Source organism: Protopterus annectens, chromosome 8.part1, assembly GCF_019279795.1.
Source record: "Protopterus annectens isolate FY-2018-M chromosome 8.part1, PAN1.0, whole genome shotgun sequence".
Taxonomy (NCBI): domain Eukaryota; kingdom Metazoa; phylum Chordata; order Ceratodontiformes; family Protopteridae; genus Protopterus; species Protopterus annectens.
In genome coordinates, this window is record NC_056742.1 from 89,781,523 (window position 1) to 89,804,235 (window position 22,713).

Here is a 22,713-nt window from a genome sequence, read left to right on the forward strand (position 1 = left end):
TCCATTTTCTTTTGGGCTTTGGGAGGGGTTGAGACCTCTGGCCCAGAAATAGGCTCTGAAAAGGGAGATTTTAGAAGTCCCTTCAGTAACTGCTTATTTTTCCTTTCTAAAAAGTTCTATTAGAAAAGTGTTCACATATATCACAAGGTGGTTCAACAGATAAATGGGAAGCTCCCAAACAATAAACACCATAGAGTGTGCATCCGAAGTTTGTGTCCGCAATCAGAACACCGCTTAAACCCCGGACTAGCCTTTTCATCTGCCATATTAATAAATAGAAAAGTACCAACAATGGTACAAGAGAGTACCCGAAGGTATGAAAGAGAAAAGGAAAGGGATTACCAACGATGGTAAGAAGAAATTGCCTCATGGTAAAAAGGTTAAGTAAAAGACAGAAAAAAAGAACCAGAGGAAATTATGAACGCTAGATGCGATAGGGCAAGAGACAATAAAATATCAACTTTTCTGTTAGAAAAGTAATTTGTAAAGCAAATAAACAACAACTGACTGTACTTAGCTCAAGAGAAGTAGCTTGACACGACCGGATGGCAATGCTGCAAACGAAATCTGAGGTAACAGGGAGAAGGGAATTGTGGGTAAGAGTTTAGCTCGAGAGTTTGAAGCTGACGCAAGCTTGGAAAATGTCCGGCTCAGTTCCGAGCTCGGAACCGATACCCATACGTAAGGAATGAACGAGGATTAACAATATCAGATACATTTTTACAAATGCTCTTGCCAAACATAGCTTTAGCAGGAACAGCTTTCTTTTAGTTAATAGGTGTGTTTAACATAAACAATAAAAGTAAATTTGATGCATCCCTAAGAAAACCTGACAGCTGTTACAACTTACGATGCCAAAGACTAAATGGCAAAATAGACTTAGCATGCATATTCATCTAGCGTCAAATTATGTTTTTTCTTGTTGCCAATTCTTAAAACGAGGATTAACAATATCAGATACATTTTTACAAATGCTCTTGCCAAACATAGCTTTAGCAGGAACAGCTTTCTTTTAGTTAATAGGTGTGTTTAACATAAACAATAAAAGTAAATGTGATGCATCCCTAAGAAAACCTGACAGCTGTTACAACTTATGATGCCAAAGACTAAATGGCAAAATAGACTTAGCATGCATATTCATCTAGCGTCAAATTATGTTATTTGTTGTTGCCAATTCTTAAACCTAAACCCATACGTATGATGCTGCAATATAATTATTTCAACACATCTGTCAACGCATTGGTTAGTTTGTGGAGTGGTATATTCAGAATTTTGTATTTCAGTGATTTTATTATGTCTTTTATCTTGATATGATGAAGACCTATGAGTTGATTTGTATGAGAGATATGTTCATTTAGTAAAGCCATTTGTTTAGTGTTTGCATTTCTGTAGTTTTTAGTCCTACTGTATGTAGAACTGCTGTGATACTTTGTGCTTTTGGTCACTTTGAAGGGAATTGTAAACTAAGATCAATCTAAAAAGGGTTTGATAAAGGTGTAAAGTATGCAAGCACAGTGAAATGATTACAAATAATCCTGACATATGTATACCACATAATCAATAAGAATAGCACTGTGATAGAAAAAGAAATAAAGTAAAGTAATGAGTCTTGATAACAACACAGTATATTTCTCAGATTCAAGTTGGGCGTGCAGAAATGAGACAGACTGTGTAAGAAATGACACAGTGAAGAAGCACAATGATGTGTGGCATAATAAAGATTTAACATGCAAAAAGTAAGGAGCATATAGAATAACATCCAGGCAAGAAAGGGACTGTTTCAGAATACCATAAGAAAGACTTTAGAAAATACATTAGTGAGGAAATGGATAGGAAAGTACTAAGACATAAACTGATCTTAAGCAGTCTATATTGACATACTACTACATGAAAGGCAAACAAATTTTTTTTTAACTTTATGCAGTGGTGCTAATAGTATTTTTAAAAGCATTAAGAGCTTCGTGAATTTCCTAAACTGTATACAGATAGTTGAGTGAGGGGCAGATGTCTAGCGTCTACATATTTGCAGAAGACCGGTAATAAGATGGTTTGTCCAATAAGCATACATTTAATCAACATGTGGTTAAGTGATTAACAATTTTATCAAAACATTGTAACCTATCCCCAAGGTGTTACAGGGAGCAAGTCCTGCATGTTGGGTTGGTGGGTGTGCATGTGTTTTGGGGGGAGGGGTTCTCACATTATCCAGGTCTTTTAAACTTTACATATATAGACATTTTTTTAATTCTCAATAAGAGTCTGTCCCTTAAGTGTATCCCTATCCTCTTTATCCATTTTCACTTTCAGATATGTATATTGTCTCGGCACTGTATCACAAGCTAGCATAAACAATTACTTAAAGAATAAACCATTTACTTTATTTCTTGGTTTATCGGCTTTTCTTAAAGTTAGTAAAAAATGAAAAAATGTCCAGGGTAGAGTGCCTCTCTAAGAAATAACTAACAAATAGATAAGAAAACAAAAAGAGGCACACCACGACTATCGAAGCTGACCCTTTATTCCACAAGTAAGAGCTTTCATGTCACTAAGGACGTTTCATCAGACTTTAAACAACACAAAATATAAAACTTCTTAAATAATGGTTCAAAAACTGTTGAACCAATAAAATTACACGCTGAATCAAGATGCTCATTAGTATTTAAAGGTACACATATAATAAAATAAAATAAAAATAAAGGCAGTAATAAAAAGCTCTTATTCACAATTCATATAAAATATATATAGTGTATTTGTTTACTGACATTAAAATCTTATTTAAAAAACTTTATTATAAAATGTTATTGTTTAAACCTTAATACAAACAATATACATATCTTAACTAATCAATCATTATATTTAATGAGACAAAGGGTAATCTGCTACAAATAGTTTGAGAAATCCTCTCATTCAGACCATGACCCTTATATGCTTGTAACTTAATTATCCATCTACCTTCCTGTCTCTCTGTATAATTCTTGATATTAACTAATCTCACTATTCTATATATTGTTTCTAATACCATAAATGTAAATCTATGACTAGTGCCCAGTTTCTATATGGGTAAAACAAATAGGACACTGAGAGAAAGAATTAGAGAACATATATATGCCATCAATAAGTTGGATGAGAGGAACGCCTTAGCAAGACACGTAGTACAACATGGCACTATATATTTTATATGAATTGTGTATAAGGGCTTTTTATTACTGCCTTTATTTTTATTTTATTTTTTATATGTGTATCTTTAAATACTAATGAGCATCTTGATTCAGCGTGTAATTTTATTGGTTCAACAATTTTTGAACCATTACTTAAGAAGTTTTATATTTTGTGTTGTTTAAAGTCTGATTAAGCCTCCTTAGTGACGTGAAAGCACTTGCTTGTAGAATAAAGGGTCAGCTTCGATAGTCGTGGTGTGCCCCTTTTTGTTTTCTTATCTATCTTTTCTTAAAGTTACTGCATTACAATGCATTTTCATATCCATAGCAACAAACATTGCCATAAGCACCTCACATTCTTTATATTTCACTAATAATCTGTAGTATTCAAAACCTTTCTCCACACTCTGTGATCTCTTCATGCTTTACATTCCTGTAATTCATTAGTACCATTTCCCACATTTACAAACTTCAATCAGTTGGACATCTAGGAAATAATTTCTCTAAAACTGCTTTTACAAATTTTGTATTTAATTCACAAAATAATCCACAAGCTTCAAGAGAGTGAAAGGAAAATTTAACGTTTCACATAGTTGCCAACAATATTTAATAAAGTCAATGAGTGTGTATCTTTTAATAACCATCTCGGTTCTGTGAGAAAAGCCGGATAGAAAGTCAGAAAGCAAACCAGCTGACACCATTTTATTTTTCTAAATAAATGGATTAACTCAGGTAAAACAGTTTCTGTATTCTTGCAATAACAAGGTAAGCATTATCTTTTTACTGTGCTGCTTTATTTAGACAATTAGGACTGTTTTATTTATGGAACTGTATTACTTATTGTAATATCTATTTTAACAGTGTTACTTTTATATATTAGCTTATCTAGCTACGTATAACATTTTACTTTAACAGGTTACATTGATTGTTGTTATACCTTCTACACATAATCTACTTCTTTCTACCTGGTTCTTTTATTTTTATGTAATATCTTAACACACTTTTTGTAAATTAACTTTTATTGCATAATTTAGACTTTCAAAAATGTGCATACTGATTGACAAGAGCAATCAGTTTAGTTTGCCTGTTGTAAACTCATTAAAACCTAACCTCAGTAATTTCCCTTTTCATCCTATTTGGTTTTTAAGATAGATTCATAGGTAGGTACTTAGTTGAAACTGCCCTTGTGAGCCATTTTAAGCCTAGTTAACTTACTGTCAAAGGTGAGAATCAAACCCTGTACCTTGTGTCTGTGAGGTAAACACCTTAAGCATTATGCCAGTTTTGACCCCCTTAATCTCTCCACTGGAAGCATTCCTGCGTTTAGCCATTTGGTAGCCTTACCACTGACCTAAAAGTGTAGCCCCCTTAATCTTGCCAGTATTATTTGTAAAGTCATGGAACATATAATGGAACTCAAAACGTTAATACTGGTAGTCTGTAGTTCCTCTATTCAAATCAGTTTGACTTTGTAAAGGGCAAGTCCTTTCTACTTTAATCTGGTGGACTCCCTTGAGGGAGTGCTTGAAGCACTGAATAATGACCAGTCAGTGCATACTTGCCTACCTGGATCTAGCTAATGCCTTTAACACCCTGGTATTTTTGAAAAGCTCACCCACCTGAATATTAACCCCTGTGTAATTCATTGGGCAGCTAATTAGCCACTGACTAAACATACAAAGTAAAGGGTGGTGGCCCACATGTCTGCCACTAAATGACTTATCACTAGTGGTATTCTACAGGGATTCTTATTGTGTTCCTTCCTGTCTGGCATATACTTCACTATTGTTCAGGTTAATATCATGAGTCTATGACTGCCAGTTTGCTAATGACTACAGGCTTGTCACTGCCATTAGCCCTCTAGTTGATGCACATTCCACAACAGGGTCTAAACTATTATAGTAACTGGTGTCACAACCATAGGCTCAAGCTCAGTGCTAAAAAATGTAGTGTAGCACTCTGGAAAATAAGAATGTGTCTGCATTTAAACATTGATTAAGGACTGATTAATGTACAGTGAACTCCATTTGAGGAAGTCATTCTACCTGGCCCAACTAATTACTAAAGAAAATTTTCCAGAACCAATGAAGTTATTGTTCCCCTCTAGTCATAACTAACCAGGATCATAATGAAATATACTTCTACATTTGGTATGTAACCATCTAAACACATCAACCAACTAAAAAATTACAATGCTTCATAAACCAAAAAAAGCCTCCACTATTGGCTCTAAGTCACACACACAAACTAAGTGCCCTGCCTCATTTCTCTGTCTCCTACATGCTCTTATGTGATTAACTCTGCTTGGCTTACAGGGTTGTGAAAGACTCAGTCCTGCTTAGCTTCTTGCTCCTTCAACAACTGGAAATAACCATCCATACTCGATCTAAGGACCTAAACTTGTATTGCTATATAAACAGAATCTTTTGGCACAATAGTTGTCTCATTAAAGATCCCCTACCTATAGAAGATGTTTCTGTTCTTCAGTGAAAGGTACTCCCTATCCCTCTTTAAAACAACTTGATGACTGGACAGGGTCTGTAAATTCACCCTTGTGTACCTATGTTCAGAGGAAACAAATAGCGGGATTTGCATTGACCAAGCTTTAATGATTTATTGGACCAGCTGCCTATAATAATCTATGAACATCCTAGAACACTGGGACTGAAGCAACATTTTTGTATCCAGTTTTCTGAAACAATCGGCTTTATTTTAATGAAAACCTACTGTCGTTATGTTCACAATGTACACATATTTCATACCACATTTCTTTAATGTAACCATTCAGCCCTATATATTCCTGATTATTTTCAAAATATTCCCTCTATAAGGATCACTTTATATATGGTTGGGCATCCTCCCCAATCATCTTAAACCATCTTGCAATTACACCCACTTCTCAAAATGCTGATTGTAAATGTCCTTTTCCCACTGACCAAAAATATATCCATTTAATGGCTTAACATTCAAATGCATAGTGCATGGAGATATAGTTGCAATAGCCATTCTTGTTATGGAAAAAATGGAGAATACATATTTGTGATATTGTCAAAAATATGCACGTCACAAGAAAAATATGTGAAGTGTAATGGTTCTGGTGTACACTAGCTAAAGTGCATCTATTAGATAATTATACACGAGTATGTCCATATGTACTTAACTTTTTGGCTAGTATATTAATATTATTAAATGCTTAAATAGAATCATTCCCTGGGCGTTTGCTTGCTAAGTTTGCATTCAAGAACATGACCTAGAGTCCCGTGCTAGAGAGACCTATGACAATATCCAAAGCAGAAAATACTTTAGAGATTGGAACTGTAATCTCTACAGTTTGGTTTCATGAAATACTGCTAATACTGAGAAGTCCTGCTGTGAAGGGGTATTAGTCATAGTCATCGAATCACAGTTTGATTATGCAACTTTTGCTGGTTGGCAAATGACTACACATCTTCAGATCCAAACATCAGGAAAATAGCACTTTTCCTCATGAAGTATCAGCTTCTAAAGTTGATCGTGTTAGAGATGGGAACAGAGGTTACCATCCTTTGTATCTTAGTGTGAGGAAACTGTGTGTCCTCCATAGACAGTGGTATTTTTATTGTTTTGCATTCAGTGAAAAAGAACTTGTGTCTTACCATAATGTTCCATCTGTGTTGTACATTCATTCATTACTGTTAGGACTTCAGTTCGTCCTCGGAACAGACACTGCCGTTACCAAGCTCACGCCAACCAAAAACTCTCAGCTAAGACCTACCCATAATGCCCCTCTCATAGTCTCTTCAGATCGAGTTTGCCTGCCCCTACAGTATAGAAATAATACGAGAGACAGTAGGAGGCTCTGTCTGAACAAATACCTTAACTAAGGAAGTCCCAAAGTCCACAAGGAGTCCAGGAAGGAGGGCAGGAAGTAATGAATGAATAAAGATCTACAACAGAGATGGAACATTATGGTAAGACATAACTTCTTTATCTGATGATGTAAATCTTTATTCATTCCTTACTGTTAAGACTGAGTCCCCAGCTACTCGAGTTCTGGGTGGCCCTAAGGAAGGATATTCCTGAGCACCATAGAACCAAAAGATGCTCATCCCCTGGAGGCCAAATCCAATTTGCAATGAGTGATAAAGGTATGAGGTCTTGCCCAAGTGGATGCTGCGCAGATATCATCCATAGAGGCTCTGGAATGAAAAGCCACTGAAGTAGCCATCGACCTAGTCAAATGAGCCTTTATTCTGGAAGGTAAAGACACTATTGTGATGGTAGATGAAGGTAATGGCATTTCTAAGCCAAGAAGATAGTCATTTTGGAGACAGGCCTACCCAATCTGGGTCCTGCAAAGGCCACAAACAATTGATATGTCTTTCTGAAAGATTTTGTTCTGTCCAAATAAAAACGAAGTTGCCTATGAATATCAAGGGTATGCAAAAGATATTCCCCTCTATTTGAATGATAAGGGAAGAAGACCGGCAGGTCAGTAAATTGATTAATTGAAAACCCAGAAATGACCTTGGGCAAAAGGATATGGGTCAGTATGTAGGGACACTCTTTCCCTATGAAATATCAAGTAAGGTCTCTTGACACTCAAGGCCTGCAACTCAGATACTCTTCTCGCTGAGGTAAGGACTACTAGGAGTACAGTCTTCCAAGACAAAAATTTCATATCACATGAATTAGAAAGTTTGAAAGGAGGGAATGACTGAAGCACCAATGTCAAGTCCCAAGGTTCTATAGGGGGCTTGACAAAGAGGTATAACATGTAATATTCCTTTCAAAAAGGTTTTGCACAGCCTGTGTGACATAACAGAAGCATTATTAAATCCATTGTGAAAATTTCCGATAGCTGCTAAATGTACAGTAATTGTCGATGCTGAAGCTCCTGCATGTAATAGGGTAGTCATGCATTGTTAAGATCTTCTGAATAGGCATGGAGTAGGGGTCTTCCTGGTGGAAGGCTTGTGTGAAGCCAGAAGAATCTCATGAACAGGAGATGAAATATCAGGTAGCCTGGCAATCATCAGAAGTGGAGAAACCAAGCTGTGAGCTTGAGGCTGTGGAGATTGGGGTGAATCAGTCCCTGAGGATGAGACAGCAGACCTTGGGACTGATCCAAGATCTATGGGCTGTGAATCACATGAGGCCAAAGGAAAGGGAACCAGACTTGATGGGGCCAATGAGGATCACTTTGCTTCTCAACCTTTGAGCTTTCTGGAGAAATTTCGGGATGCGGGAAAGGCATATAGCAGACCCGAGGGCCAATCATGAGTTAGTGCATCCCTTGGTGACTACCCCTGAAGGGGGGATCAGGGCAAAGTAGCTTCTACATTTGTTGTTTGGGGGGAAACAAACAAGTCGCAGCAAGGCCTGCCCCAACGGCAGAAGATCTGATCCACTATAATAGAACTGAGGGACCACTTGTGAGCCATCAGAATGTTCCTACTCAGATTGTTCGCAATAAAGTTGGAACTCCCGGGAATGTGCGTTGCTATAAGAAAGCGGTTGGAAGCCATCGCCCAGTGCCAAATTCTCATGGCCTCCCGACACAGGGGGTAAGACTTGGTTCTGCCTTGTTTGTTGATGTACCAGAAGACTGACATGTTGTCTGATTGAATTGCAATGGTCCCGGAAGGAAGAGATGTGTGAAACGCTTGCAGTGCTAAGAGAACTACCCTCAATTCCAGGACATTTATGTGCAAATTGGCCTCCATGGGGGACCAGGTGCCTTGGACTGTTTTTCCCCGGAAATATCCCCCCACACCCTAGCAGGGAAGCATCCGTGGTCACCTTGGCCCTGGGGTGGGGAAGACAAAATGCTCGACACCAAAGATTCGATTATGGCTTCATCCACCAGAGCATTTCTTTCTTACAAAGGTTTGTAAGGTGTAACGTGGTCGAGTGGGTGGGTTGAGAACAACCATTGTGATGAAAGGAGCCACTGTACTAGTCTCATGTGAAACCTCGCCAGTGGAACTAAGGTAATGGTTGCTGCCATAGATCCCAATAGCTGTAGTACAAGGCGTGCTCGTACAAATGTCTGTGGGAGGAGGACTTGAATCTGGCTTCTTACATGTGAGAGCCTGTGAGGAGGAAGGGAAGCTTGACATGATGTTGTGTTGAAGATCGCTCCAATGAATTCCATTGTTCTTGTTGGGAACATTTGAGATATTTCCATGTTGATCGTGATACCCAAGTGAAGAGCAAGGCCTTGAGTGTAAGAGAAGCCGTGAATGAGAAGATTCCTGGTCGTGGCGGTAAGGAGCCAGTTGTCTAAGTATGGAAACACCTGGAATCCTTGTAGATGGAGATGAGCTATTACAATTGCCATACATTTGGTGATCACTCTGGTGGCTGTCAAGAGACTGAATGGCAGTACCCTGAACTGATGGTGATTGGCTCCCAGCCGGAAACAGAGAAACCTCTGGGAGTGTTTGTCCATCTTTGTGGTAATACGCATCCTGGAGGTCTATAGAGCACATCCAATTGTCCTTCCCTAGAAAGGGGAGGGTAGACTGTACCTGTGACCATCCAGAATTTTTGAGGTTTTATGAATTTGTTTAGTAAGCTGAGATCCAGGATTGGTATCCAGTCCCCTGTCTTTTTTTTTCGCACTAAAAAGAACCTCGAGTAAAACCCAGGACCTCTCTGGTCTGGTGGGACTGGCTGGATGACTCTTTTTTTCTTAGCAGCTTTTCGATTTCTAAGGCTGCTGCCTCCCTCTGACTGGGTGGAACATCGGGGATTTGTTTGATGGGTCTGGGAGTAAGATCAAATGGGATATGGTAGCCTCTGGATATTATTCTCTGCAGCAATGCATCTGTTATGAGTTGCCAAGCTTGTAGGTGCAGAGAAAATCGACCCCCGACTGCTTCCAGAGGAAAGCAATCAGGCCGTTATTCAGGAGTTCTGGTAGGATCGGTCGGAGAAGGAATCTCTAGCACCCTGGTTGTGTGGACCCCCTCTGCCCTGAAGGGGGCGTCTTACAGATGAGTTGCCCCATCTGCCCCAGGGGGATTGCTCACCACAACTGTCATGAAAAGATCCTCAAGAACCACATCTTTCCTCCCCTCTGGTTCCTGGAATAGGATCTCTGGGGAATGGAAAAAGTATGCCTACAGCAGATGAGATCTTCCCATCCTTCTCACTACGTGATAGTGTCTCTCTTACTTTGGGACCAAAAAGGGAAGATTTGTCAACAGGCACGTTGATGAAGGAAGATTTAAAGAGGTCTGTGAAATCACACAAATGCATCCAAGCATGCCGTGTCATGACGATGCCTGATGTGGCTGCTCAAGCTGCCACCTTGGTGGTGTGAGATATCAAGTGCATTGAGGAGTTTGAGATGGATTTCAGGGTAGCCAGCTGAGAGGCAACAGTGTCACGCACATCATCGGGCAGTACCCCTGCCAAAGAGGTAGACATTTCTGATATTAGGTCTCTTTGGAGGTGAGCAAAGTGTGCCAGATAGTTCAGTGATCGAATGGAAAAGGTTGCTGAAGCATAGGCCCGCTTCCCCAGTCTGTCCATAGCCCAAGACCCCTGTTTGAGGGATGGACAGTGGAACTATCCTATGCAAGATCCCTCTTGGTGGTCACAGCCATGACCATGGAATCAACTACTAACTGCTTGGACCAATTAGGGCTGGTCTTCGGGGATGGATAAAATTTTGTTCGGCCTCCAGTGGACAGGTTCTATGTTGTCCAGGGCCTTCCAGGAATGCTGCACAATCAGCTTAACAAGCTCATCCACAGGTGGGAGTCACCCAGGAAGTAGATGGCTGAGCACGGAATGCCTGCAAGAACAGCTATTCCTCTGAAGAAGGGTTAGAGGACTTCCAGTCTCACCTCTGTCTGAGGATCTCGAGAATGTCTCCAAATGAGACGTCTTCCTGGGGAGACCATGGGGACCCTTCTCATCACAATCGGTGTCCTCCGTGACTAATTCCTCAGAGAAATCGAGATGCTTCCTCTTGCACCATTTCTTCTGGGGTGGCTCCGCAGTGGGATCTTCTGAGGAGGACTCCGGAGAAAGGGTTCCCTTCAAGGGAAGGTCTTGTGGCTCCCATGCTCAGGATCCCAGAGTAGGGGGTTGGGACAGCTGCATGCTAGAGAGGGGTTCTGGTGTCGATGCCATTGGTGCCAACTGCGAGCCTGTTGAGGAAAGGACCCTCTCCATCACCTGGAAAGCAGGCCCACCCAAGGAGGGATGGGAGCCCAGAACAGAGAAGGACAACCTCAGAACCGGGGTCACATCCCACCCTGAGGAGCCCACCTCCAGGTGAGGAACTCCGAGAGGACCAGCAGTTGCTGGTGGAGCCATAGCCATAGACTGCGGCAAACTAGGAACCATGGGGCTGACAGCCCAGTCATTGTTCTGAGTGCACACCAGTTCCAATGGAGCCATTGCTCCAAGAGTAGTCAGTGCCAACACAGAAACCTATGCGGTCGGAGCTGAGACAGTATGCACCGGTCGGTCATCGGTACCGAAGTCTCCTGGGCTTGGCAAGAGGCCAGAGGAGGATATACTGGTGAATATGCAGTGAAAGATTCCATTCCAAGGGGGAAGGAAGACCTAGTAGGGGTGGGCAATCCTCTAGCTGCCAAAAGCTGGACCACAACCCTCACTACATCTTGTTCTGAAAGACTTCTGGTGGGTCTGAAGGAAGCTGCTAAAGGAGAGTTAGGTCTCCCAAGAAAAGGGCTAAATTGGTGTCCCAAAAAGGGGTCATAAGTGGGAAAAGATCTGGTTCTGGGAAGGTTTTCAACCTCTGGAACCGATGGAGTCATTGTCTGTGGAGCCATATAAGATATTGGCACCATGGCCGGAGATGGTGCAGATATGGGTACGGTAGTCAAAGCCAGTGTCAAGTCCAAGGACAGCACCGAGGAGGATGGTGCCGAAGCTGGTACAGTGAGAGGAGTCAAAATTAGGGGCAGCACCAAGGGAGAAGACATGCAGCCTGGTGCCAAAGTAGTCTGTGCCAAAGGCGTCTGTCGACTCTGTTCCGAGGAGGATGGAGATGTAGGAACAGAGTGACTCCGCTTCTCTTTGTTTTTTAGTCTTAGGAGGTAGTGAGACCTCCATCCCAGAAAGAGCCTCTGAGAAGGGAGTTTTCATCATACCCTTCAAAATCAGCTTGTTCTTATGCTCAGCTAAAGTCCAATTGCTGAAGCTGGAACAAATATCACACAAAGCATTAATGTGGTCAACGCCCAAACAATATACGCACAGAGCATGACCATCTTGAGTTGGGTATCTTACGCTCACACTTATCACACTATTTAAATCCTAACTTAGCCCTTTCAGACATCATGAAAAAAAGGCACACTAGTGACATAACTTAGCTTTTTCACCAAAAACAACAATAGAGAGAAGAGGATTTTTTTATATAGACAGAAAAAGGTGAGGAGTACCAACAATTGTACTTAGAAATACCACAAGTGGTAGGAAACGGACCTACCAAAGGTAGGAGAGAGGGGCAGTACCAAAGATGATATAAAGAAACTACCAAAGGTAGAGGGTAGGATATAAAAAAGATAATATAAGTTTACAGACGAAACAAAGATATATAGGGTAAACTGAGTAAGAAGAGATACTGAAAAAGATGATCACAAAATGCTACACTTAGCTTGAGAAAGCAGGCTTGGCACATCTGAAGAGGAAAGCAGCAAACGAGATCTGAAGAGGAAAGCAGCAAACAAGATCTGGAGAGACTATGAGAGGGGCATTATGGGTAGGTCTTAGCTGAGTGTTTTTGGCTGGCGCGAGCTTGGTAATGGCCATGTCAGTTCCAAGGATGGAACCAAAGTCCTAACAGTAAGGAATGAATACAGATTTACATCAGATGTATAATTTTAACAGATTGCATTTGTTGATACCATATGCCCACAGTTTTGATTATTAAATCACCTTCGAACTGTTCATAGTGGTTACATATGGGGTACATGGTGTGGTTCAGCATGGATCAGCATTGCAAGTACATGGCATATGCATTAAGCTGAAACAAGCACCTAGTGCAGCATTACTGAGATGATAATTTAAATACTTAAATACAGTCATAGATAGTGTTTATATATAACCACTGAATTCTGGCTGGTATAGAACATCACATGGCAGTGAGATCTTGTGAATGTGAGTTAGGGGACTGGGGGGAACCATCTGCCGATTATAGTGCAAAGGAATGGAGAACTGATGTCTTACAGGAGGAGACCCATGTTCAAACAGTCTGAATGACAGAAGAGCTGGCTGGGGGAGGGGAGGATTTGATGTAAATGAATGACAAGTTTTAGCTTTCTTATCCTAGTGAAAAAAGTGAGTTTTCTGCCTGGTTATAACCCCCTGGTAAAAGTCAGGATGGCTAGTTAAAAAAGATGAAAGTACAGGGGAAGCATAAGTAGAGTGTCTGCAGCAGAAAGTGTGCAAGGGTTGGGAGGTTGGCATATAAAGGCTAGGGTGTTTACCTTAGAGACACAAGGTGCAGGGTTTGATTCTCATGTGGGGTAATTGGCTAGGCTTAATGGCCCATAAGGACAATTAGCCTAGTACTAATCTGGGAACCTATAAACCCATATTGTGAACCTGTGAACATCCAAACAAAATGCACTAGTGTCACTGCAAGCCATGCATAGGAGTAGTTTAAAGATGGACCAAAGATGAGAACCTTGCCTTCTGACAGAATGATGTCATGCCAAAATACTGTTCTCTTTGTCTTTTTGCGAAAATAAGAGAAAAAATATGGCAGATGGTGGAGAACACCAAAACTAGAGCTGGAAAGAAACACGCCAGATTACTTACTAATGAATGTGGGTTACCTATTGCTGTTCAAGTAGCTGAGGAGAAGATGATTCCCTTCCCACCCCCTGAGGGTGGTTAGCTACACAATTCATCACTTGTACTCTGGGTGAACATTGACAAGATGGTAACTTGGAAGAGAAATGCAAATTGCTATCATGAAGGGTGCAGAAGCCACATGGGAAGCATTGGCCACTGATTGGCTATGTTAGTGTTCCACGTGCTCCAGTCACTGCTGGGAGATATGTGGAAGCAGGCATAGACCCCCATCAGATTTGGGGGTAAGTTGAAGGCTTTGATCAACATCTGCATGAGGAGGGGAAAGGAATGAAATTCTGTCACAAAGATGGGTACAAGTCTGTAGGTGGGAACTCTTGCTGCCAAGAAGTGGGAGGTCTGAACAGGGAAACTGCACTAATAGAATGGGTAGGGGGGTTTCATAGTACATAAGCTGCATGAAGGATATGTATACTATGTTTTTCCAACATGCAGCACCAGTAATAAGCCAGGCATTGTGACAGCAACAGGGGCTCCACTACAAACCACAGCCACTGTACAGCCTTAATGGTACTTCAGGCTGCTGTAAGCCTGGACAAAGGAGTTTGTGTTGTTTTAATCTTGACAATTGATTGGGAAATAGGAAATTCACCCCGGGGATCACTGCTGTGCAGGGGCACAGGAAAATAATTTTCTTGGGTGGCGAAAGCCAGGGAACCTCATTTGTCTAGGCTTGTAGAGGCCCTAAGGTCGATAACCTAGTACTTACCTATGATAATTTTTCCTAGCATAAATCTGAACCAAGATCTGTTCTACTTGTAAAATAGAACTCTTGCATAGATGTCTACCAAGAGAAGATAAAGTATGTAGGAGACAAATGCAGTGAATATCTGTCCAGCATAATCATTGCCTTTGGCCAAGTATAACTTGGCAGAGACAAAATTGCATATCTGATTTTCTGAAGAGTAACCGCTAAGATATTTCCACGAGTAATTTCAAAACATATTTTTCTTTCTTCTAAAATTTAAAAAATCATGGTGGTCTATTTAAAGTACACGACTGACAATATATATATTTTGGAAACTGGCAACTATTTTGTACAGTTTTATAGTCTAAAAAAATAGCAACTCTTTTAAAGATCATCTTGCCTATGTTAAGGAAACAGCAGCAGATTATGCCAAAACTGGTAATATTTTGATGGATACCACCGATTTTCATGGTATTTCAAAAGAAATATTAAAAAAAGAGCTTTAAAGCAAATTGTCATATCATTTTGCATTTGTTTTGCATGATAAAACTGCAGAATTATAAATAGTCAGAAGTTGTGAATGCCCTCATGATAATACCACATTCTGATATCAGAAAGTCATGTGCACTGAAAAAATGTAGCACTAGTAACCATGTTCACCATATGGTATCTCAGCTTTGTATTAAAGATAATAACAATGTTTATTTCATTTTGTTTTTATTAGAGGTCGTGGAAGATTTGTAAACTTTTACTCACCTTACTAGTGATAAAAGCAGAAATCGATGAGTGGTTCAGCATACAGTAGAAGAAGGAAGAAGACTGGTTACACTTTGTGATACAACTCTGAAATATCAATGAGTCCTTATTACACTTTGGAAACTTAATTCCATCTTGATTATTACTGGTTCACTTTCTTATGAAATAGATTAATGTGCAGTGAAGCCTACCAATACCCTTCCACACCCAAAAGGACTAAAAAAATGTAGGTGTTTTCTGGTGACACCCTACTGCACTGTTTTTTCACATATTCAAGAAACTTTTCCTTGAGGCCTATTACAGGATCGTCTATGCCAGTCACAGTATATACAGAAATGGACCTCTAGAACAGTAATACAGTACTATTGTTTCTATACTGAGTTCCCTTCAGTCTGTATCTTTTTCTTAAGGAAATTTTACTTGCAGATTTGTTTTGTTTTCATCCACTTTTGCCTCTGTTTATTGCGTCTTAGCTTGCCAACATCAGCTATTTGGATAGGGTCCCTGAGCATCTGTCTAGCTTTAGAAGGGTAGTCATCACCCAAGGCAATGGGTTTTGATGAAAAATTATCTCTACAGGAAGATCTTGGTTTCACAAAAGCATCAGCACGACCTTTACAATTTAACATCTCTACAGCAAGTCTGTATATATTTAAAATTTGTGCAAGCCACATTTAACTGTAAACTTTGTGTTCCCAGCTAATGAGAACCTACTAATTTAATAATGTGATAAATATGGATCAGTCCTGCAAGTGCTATAGCCTTCCTTCACTGTCTAGTTCTGTGGCTGCAGGGGCACTTCCTGATCATCTGCTTGGCCATTCCTGCGTGTATTCCATCCTTCCCTTCCAAAGACATGGACCCTTCAGCAAACACTGATCATAATAAGTCAAGATTTCTCCCTATTTTCTGCCCTTTGTGTGAGTCAGGCAACTTTATTGTATTCCCATGGTCACAATCAATTTATGCAGTGCAACAAAATTATATTGTATTAGGGTCTCGGTATATTAATAGCCTTCTTTCTTAATCCTTAAGAATTAGGTATGGCTTCCTTCCTTCCTCTGCACAATATGTGAGTTGGGACAAATGTCAGTGCTGTAGAAAAAACACTAGTGCTACCACACACACATACATTGTCCAATCAGTTATCCATCCATGTAAGCTATAGCACCATTAACAACTTTGGATGAAAGTAAATGTCCTTGCAGGTACACCCTATGCTGTCCAATGCATTAACCTGTTAGTCATATTTTCTTAACCTGAGTACCCATGGGATGCTCTTGGGAGTGTGGATATATGTAGAAGAAAATATACATGTGTGGTGGTGATGTACAGTATATACTTGTACATGTCTATGTAAAACACTATAAAATCGTAAGCAAAGACTTGCTGACAGCTGTGCAGTGACAACATAAAATAGAACAAAACAGTTGTGCATATAAACTGTTTCTAGAAACAAGTAAAGCTAATTCACGGGCTTGGCACCAATAATATACTGAGGACACCAAATGTCCCTATTAATGGGTGTCAAAGAGAAGATGTGATTCAGTTGTTTTTCTCTTTCTGGTACAGGAAGGGTACTGGCATTCATGTACAACTGCCATACTGACAACAGATGATTACGACATACAGCAGAACAAGTTAAGAGGGAGGAAGGGTGGGAGAAAACTGTTTAATAAATAACTTTTTAAAATGAATTGTCTTATTGGATTTAGCCTTGAAGTTGCTCTTGTTTTCTATAATTTCTTTCTGAAACTGCATATTTCATGAAAAATAAGAAATTACTGTTTTTAGGGAGGGGTTAATATTTTTAGATGCCCCTCCCATGCTTAAGTCTTGTGTGATTTACATATGCATTACTGATGTACTTGTTTTGATGCTATTTAACTTATTTATTTCACTAGAATTAAAATAGTTGTTATTGTTTAATACTTTCATAAATTAAAAAAATGCAATAAAAATAACTGTTGGTTTTATATTTTCCAAACTCTTGCCTTTGTATATTTTTAATGTTCATGAATTTTGTTTTATGTGCTGTTACATGCCAACAGTGATGGAAGACAGAAAATGGTCAGGTTTCAGTGAAAGTTTAGAAAATGCATCAGAAGAAATTGGACCTAGGCATCTCCAAGTGCTTTTATATTACTTTAATTATCCTTTATCGCCGACCTACCATTATGATGGTTTCTCCCTCGGACATCTCACTAATAACGCAGATTGGGTTTTATCCAAAAAATGTCAAAAGTTAACTTTTGTCTTACTAAGCATGAATGACATTTGATGACATGTTGGATATGCAGTTTTTAAATGGGAGAGGAGTGAGGCATGTTCCTATACCTAACAAGTGTGCATAGACAATCACACATATATAATAAAAAAGTAAGCAATCGGTTCCAATCAGTATTTAGCATTTCATTATCTGTACTTGTGGCATAACAAACATGCCAATCTGAAAGAAAAAGGCAGTAGAAGGCCAGCAGAGATGTCTACCATCTACTGTACTAACCTACAGCTGTCAACGAAGTGAGTACCTTATTATCCAGAACTGCATAATATTTTTGGTACAGTCGAGCCCTCATACCCCCAACAGTGAAGGGGACCAAAACCAACATTTTATTTCCAGCTATGAATTCCTTGGTCCTTGTCTTGCTATTGAGCTGAACAGTGCTGCTTGTTTAACCTGGGGGTTTCCATTTATTCTTACATGATAGGCATCACCACTTTCAGCCTTATCTTGTAAGTTTGTACAGAGTTCTGTAATGCCTTTAAATGAGATTTTTCACTTCTTCCAAAGTTTTCATGTTCATGATTGTTTTAATGGTGCACCAGGTAGCTAAAGTGAGGCAATTCTCTCTGAGTTGCCCTGGTTCCATCTTCCCTGGTAGGTATGCCATTCAAAGTTCACAAGTTATGCCTTGAGGTCTTCCTCCCTGATTCGATGTTCAAGAGGTAGGACTATCTTTGGTCTGATCCTGGACTTGGTCATAGCCAACATCCCTTCTGCTGCAGCAGCTGCTCTTTATCATAGTGATAAAACATTGATGTTCTGCACAGACAGAGGACCCAGTCTATATGATGACACTGATATCTCTGAAACATTTGCATTTGTGCCCTGAGTAAAGGAACTTCAGTTGCTTTTTGAAGGTTTTAAGATTTTCAGTGGTTATGTTGGACACTGGTAACATGTTCCAGTCAGAAGGAACTTGTTTAGAGAATGTTTTTCCACAGGTGACAGTTGTGAAATAGGGCCCCTTTAACTTTAGAGAGTTTTTGTTTGGGTGAATATTATGATTTACTCATAATTAGTCTGTTAGGCAGGGCTGTAGCCACGTTTTAGTAACTTAAAGGTCAAAGTTTTGAGTAAGTAGGAGGATCTTGCAGAAATTGACAGCCATTTAGTTTTCTGTATGGTGGTACAGGCATTTAGAGGCAAGCAAGATGTATGAAAGAGTATTTTTGTTAATATACTTTGTTCATAAAATATGTTTTTATTAACTTCTTCCTAAACTGGTATTCTAGGTACAAAACTACATCTACAGTGAGGGGCCTACTTCTCTGACCTCTGTGAACATTGGGATTCTTTTTATAGAACAGACAAAGCAGATAGTTGCTTATCAGTAGAACCATTTAGAATCCCCACCTACAAAGACATATCTGTCTCTTAAAGAGGAATACATTTTGACAGCAACATTTATAAAATAAGCACTTTTAACACATCACAAAATTATTTTCACAACATATGAAACAGTCGAGAGAGAGCCCTATAACACTATGCTGCAATATACTAATAGAAATTGCTCATCAGTTACTGGTGAGCCAGGGAAGCACATGGCTGAGGGCAGAGGAGTGTGTGTGTCAGGTTTTCTGAAACAGGCAAATGCACTCCATATCATTTTAATAGGCAACAGCTGCTGCCAGAGCTAAATCAGGGCTACTACCAGTTGAGGAATCAGAGAGAATACTGGAAAATAGTCTCCAAGGTGGCCTAGAAGGTGTTCCTGAAGTTCAAATATGGAAAGGAACAAGTGAGAAATTAGTGTAATTTATTCGTTTGTTAAAACATTGGTTCGAAATTGTTTCTCTTTGCTGTCTGAAGGAATATTGTAGTTGTAAATAAATAAGAAAACACTGCAGTATGACAAAGACCAACTATGATGGACTTTATTTAGCGTAACAAAAAACCTTTAATCCATGCTTTCATCAAATGACTTCCTCAGAATATTTATACCATTAAAAAAAACATTAAATATACTTTGTAAAACACTGTTGAACCAGTCAATTTAAAAATTTAATTAAATCAACAGTTAATCTCTAAAATCTTGAAGTGTAACCATTTAATGGATGGTGAATCTACGATCACTAAGAAAACATTTGAAGTTAGCTGTCTCTTTCATCCCAGGCACAGTAATTCTTGCACTGTATGTAAGTTCATATATGAAGGGCCTTACATTCTATTGGAACATTTACAAATACAATTAGGGTACCAGGTAGATTTTGTCATTCAAAAGGCATAATATATATTGACCTGTGCTCAGATTATTCAAGTTATTTTATAGGTATGACCACTAGATGCCTTGGTAAAGAGCATATTTATGATATCAAAATTATGAACAGCAGCAACACCCTTTACAGACATACAATTGACTGTGTTGGTTATAAAAAAAATTTATTTGCTGTCTTAGGTTCCAATGGCTATGAGAAGAGGTCATTGTCATTATTGTTATATTATATTATTATTATTATATTAAATTATAATTTTGTTGAAAGAAGGGAAACAGAACAGCAAATTAAACTAGGTGCTGATTGTCTGCCTGGGCTGAATGGGACAATTAACATCATGTTTTCTTTGTGATTGTATACTCTTTATCCATTAAATGGTTAAATTTCAAGATTTTAGTGATTGTTAATTTAATTGAATTTTTAAATTGATTGGTTCAACAGTGTTTTACAAAGTGTATTTAATGTTTGTTTTTTAATTGTGTAAATATTCTGAGGAAGTCATTTGACGAAAGCATGGATTAAAGGTTTTTTGTTGCACTAAAGTGTATCGCAGTTTGACTTTGTCACACCACAGTGTTTTTTTTTTATTTCCTGGCTGCTGTTTACCACATATCAGGATTTTGACCAAATTTTCAGGGTTTTTTTGAATACTGTAGTTGTGTTGGAATACCCTATATGGAGAAATACAGCAAATGTAAACAAAATTCAGGGGAAAAAAGCTGGCTACTTGATTTTTTCTTTCCGTTATTACACTTTTGTTGCAAGAAATTATTTTCCCTTTGTACCTGTAAATGAACTTTGTCTGAAAGCTGCTTCCATGGACTGAATTTTATTACTGGAAACCATATAGAATGCTACATCCAGAAGCAAAAGATCGAGCTGATGGCTGAAAAAAAAAATTCACAATTATACCTTTGTGCTGATAGCATTGGAGTAATGCATCATATCCATGGCTTAAACAAAAAGAATAAATACAAAATGTCTTCCAGTGAAATTGAGCAATTTTCTCTCATTTTATTTATTTATTTTATTTTACATTTGTTAACCGGGAGAGTCCGACTGGATACATGTCCATTTTCAGCGGAGGCCCGGGGAGAAAAGCTCCAAGTACATAACAGACATATGAACATTGTTAATGCAAAAAAAGGAAGATAGTTGAGTTCTAAATACAATATAAAGATACATCACATCTTGGGAAAAAAAAAAAAACACCAGCATATAAAAAAAAACATAGGTCAGTTACAAAGGCGAGGCGCCTTGTTAAAAAGCGGTTAAGGATAGTGAGGTAAGAGAAGGGTAAATGATAGTGGTTAATCAGGTTTGGAACAGGGACATTGCCAGAGAGTATTGAGATGGGGTTTAAGCTTTTTTTGAATTGTAGGAGTGAGGGTTCTGAGGTGAGCATGGTCGGTAGGGAGTTCCACATTTTACCTACAAATTTTGAGAATAGAGAATCCCCAGCAGAATTATTGGCTTTGGTAGTTTGAGCTAAGATCTTATTGGAGGAGCGTAAAGATTGCAGGTTAATATAGGGGTGAATGATGTTTTTCAGAGCTGGTGTTTTCTCTGGGTGATACAGTATCTGGTGAGCCATTTTGAGTTGGTTGAAATGGAGTTGGCTGGAAAACTCTAACCACCCTAGTTGCTTCAAGTTAGTGCAGTGGTGCGTTCTAAAGGTGGAATTTGTGGCAAATCTAGCTATGTGATTGTAACAAGAAGCAAGTTTGTTAAGGGTTGTCTTGTTTAGGTTTGTAAAGCGGGGGGAGGCATAGAAAAGAGTTGATAGTAGGTGTGTGTTGGCAATTGTAATTTTAGCGTGAGGAGTGAGAAAGTGTTTTACTTTATAGAGAGAGCCAAGCTTTTTATTGACGGTTTTGATGGTAAGATTGAAATGGGTGTCAAATTTAAGGGAGTTATCAATGGTAACACCTAATAGCTTTGTGTGAGCTTCTGGTGATATAGTGATTCCATTAGAGGATGTAATAGAGAAGGTGGGGGGAAGAGTCTTGTTAGTGGGTGAGAAAGTAAGTAGTTTTGTTTTGTTGGGGTTGAGAACTAGTTGTTGACTTGAGAACCATTTTTCTATTAGGTTGAAGGTGTCTTGGGTTGAAGCAGTGAGGTCTGCCAGGTTGGAGGCAGTGCTGATGATAGTCGAATCATCTGCATATTGAATGCATGTGGCATGGGGGGTGATTGTGGGCAGGTCATTAACAAAGATGGTGAAGAGAAGAGGGCCAAGAATAGATCCTTGGGGAACTCCAAGTGTAACAGGTAGGCATGTAGATAATTTGTCCTGCCATAGAACAGCCTGTTGCCTATTGGACAGGTAGGATTGGAACCATTTCAGCGTGGAATTGCTGAGTGATAGTTTTTAATGTATGGAGGAGTTGAATGTGGTTCACCATATCAAAGGCCTTGGAGAGGTCTAAGAAAAGAGCAGATGATAGTTTATTATTGTTTCTGAAGTTATTGATGGTATTAGAAAAGGATAGTAGGGCTGATGTGGTACTGTGATTTGGCCTGAAGCCATGTTGGGAGTTAGCTAGAATTTTATTTTTGGTGAGGTGTTCCATCAGTTGTTTGTGGACACACTTTTCCATAATTTTGGCCAGGGGTGAGAGTATAGCTATAGGTCTGTAGTTGGTTAGCTCTAGTGAGCTACCACCTTTATGGAGAGGAATAATGTGGGACATTTTCCATATGGAGGGATGAAGGCTTCTGACAAGGTACGGTTTATGATTATGGAGACAGGATAGGAAATGGCCTCAG

General features: G+C 39.2%; 1 protein-coding gene across 1 annotated transcript in view; it reads left to right on the forward strand.

Moving 5' to 3' along the window:
- PABPN1L (PABPN1 like, cytoplasmic) overlaps window positions 1-15,818 on the forward strand; it is a 237,131-nt gene extending 221,313 nt beyond the window's left edge. Inside the window, exon 8 of the mRNA XM_044081564.1 lies at window positions 15,413-15,818. Coding sequence (XP_043937499.1) covers window positions 15,413-15,452 — 40 coding nt within the window. The 3' untranslated portion in view covers window positions 15,453-15,818. The remainder of the gene's footprint in view (window positions 1-15,412) is intronic.
- Window positions 15,819-22,713: the final 6,895 nt, after the last annotated feature.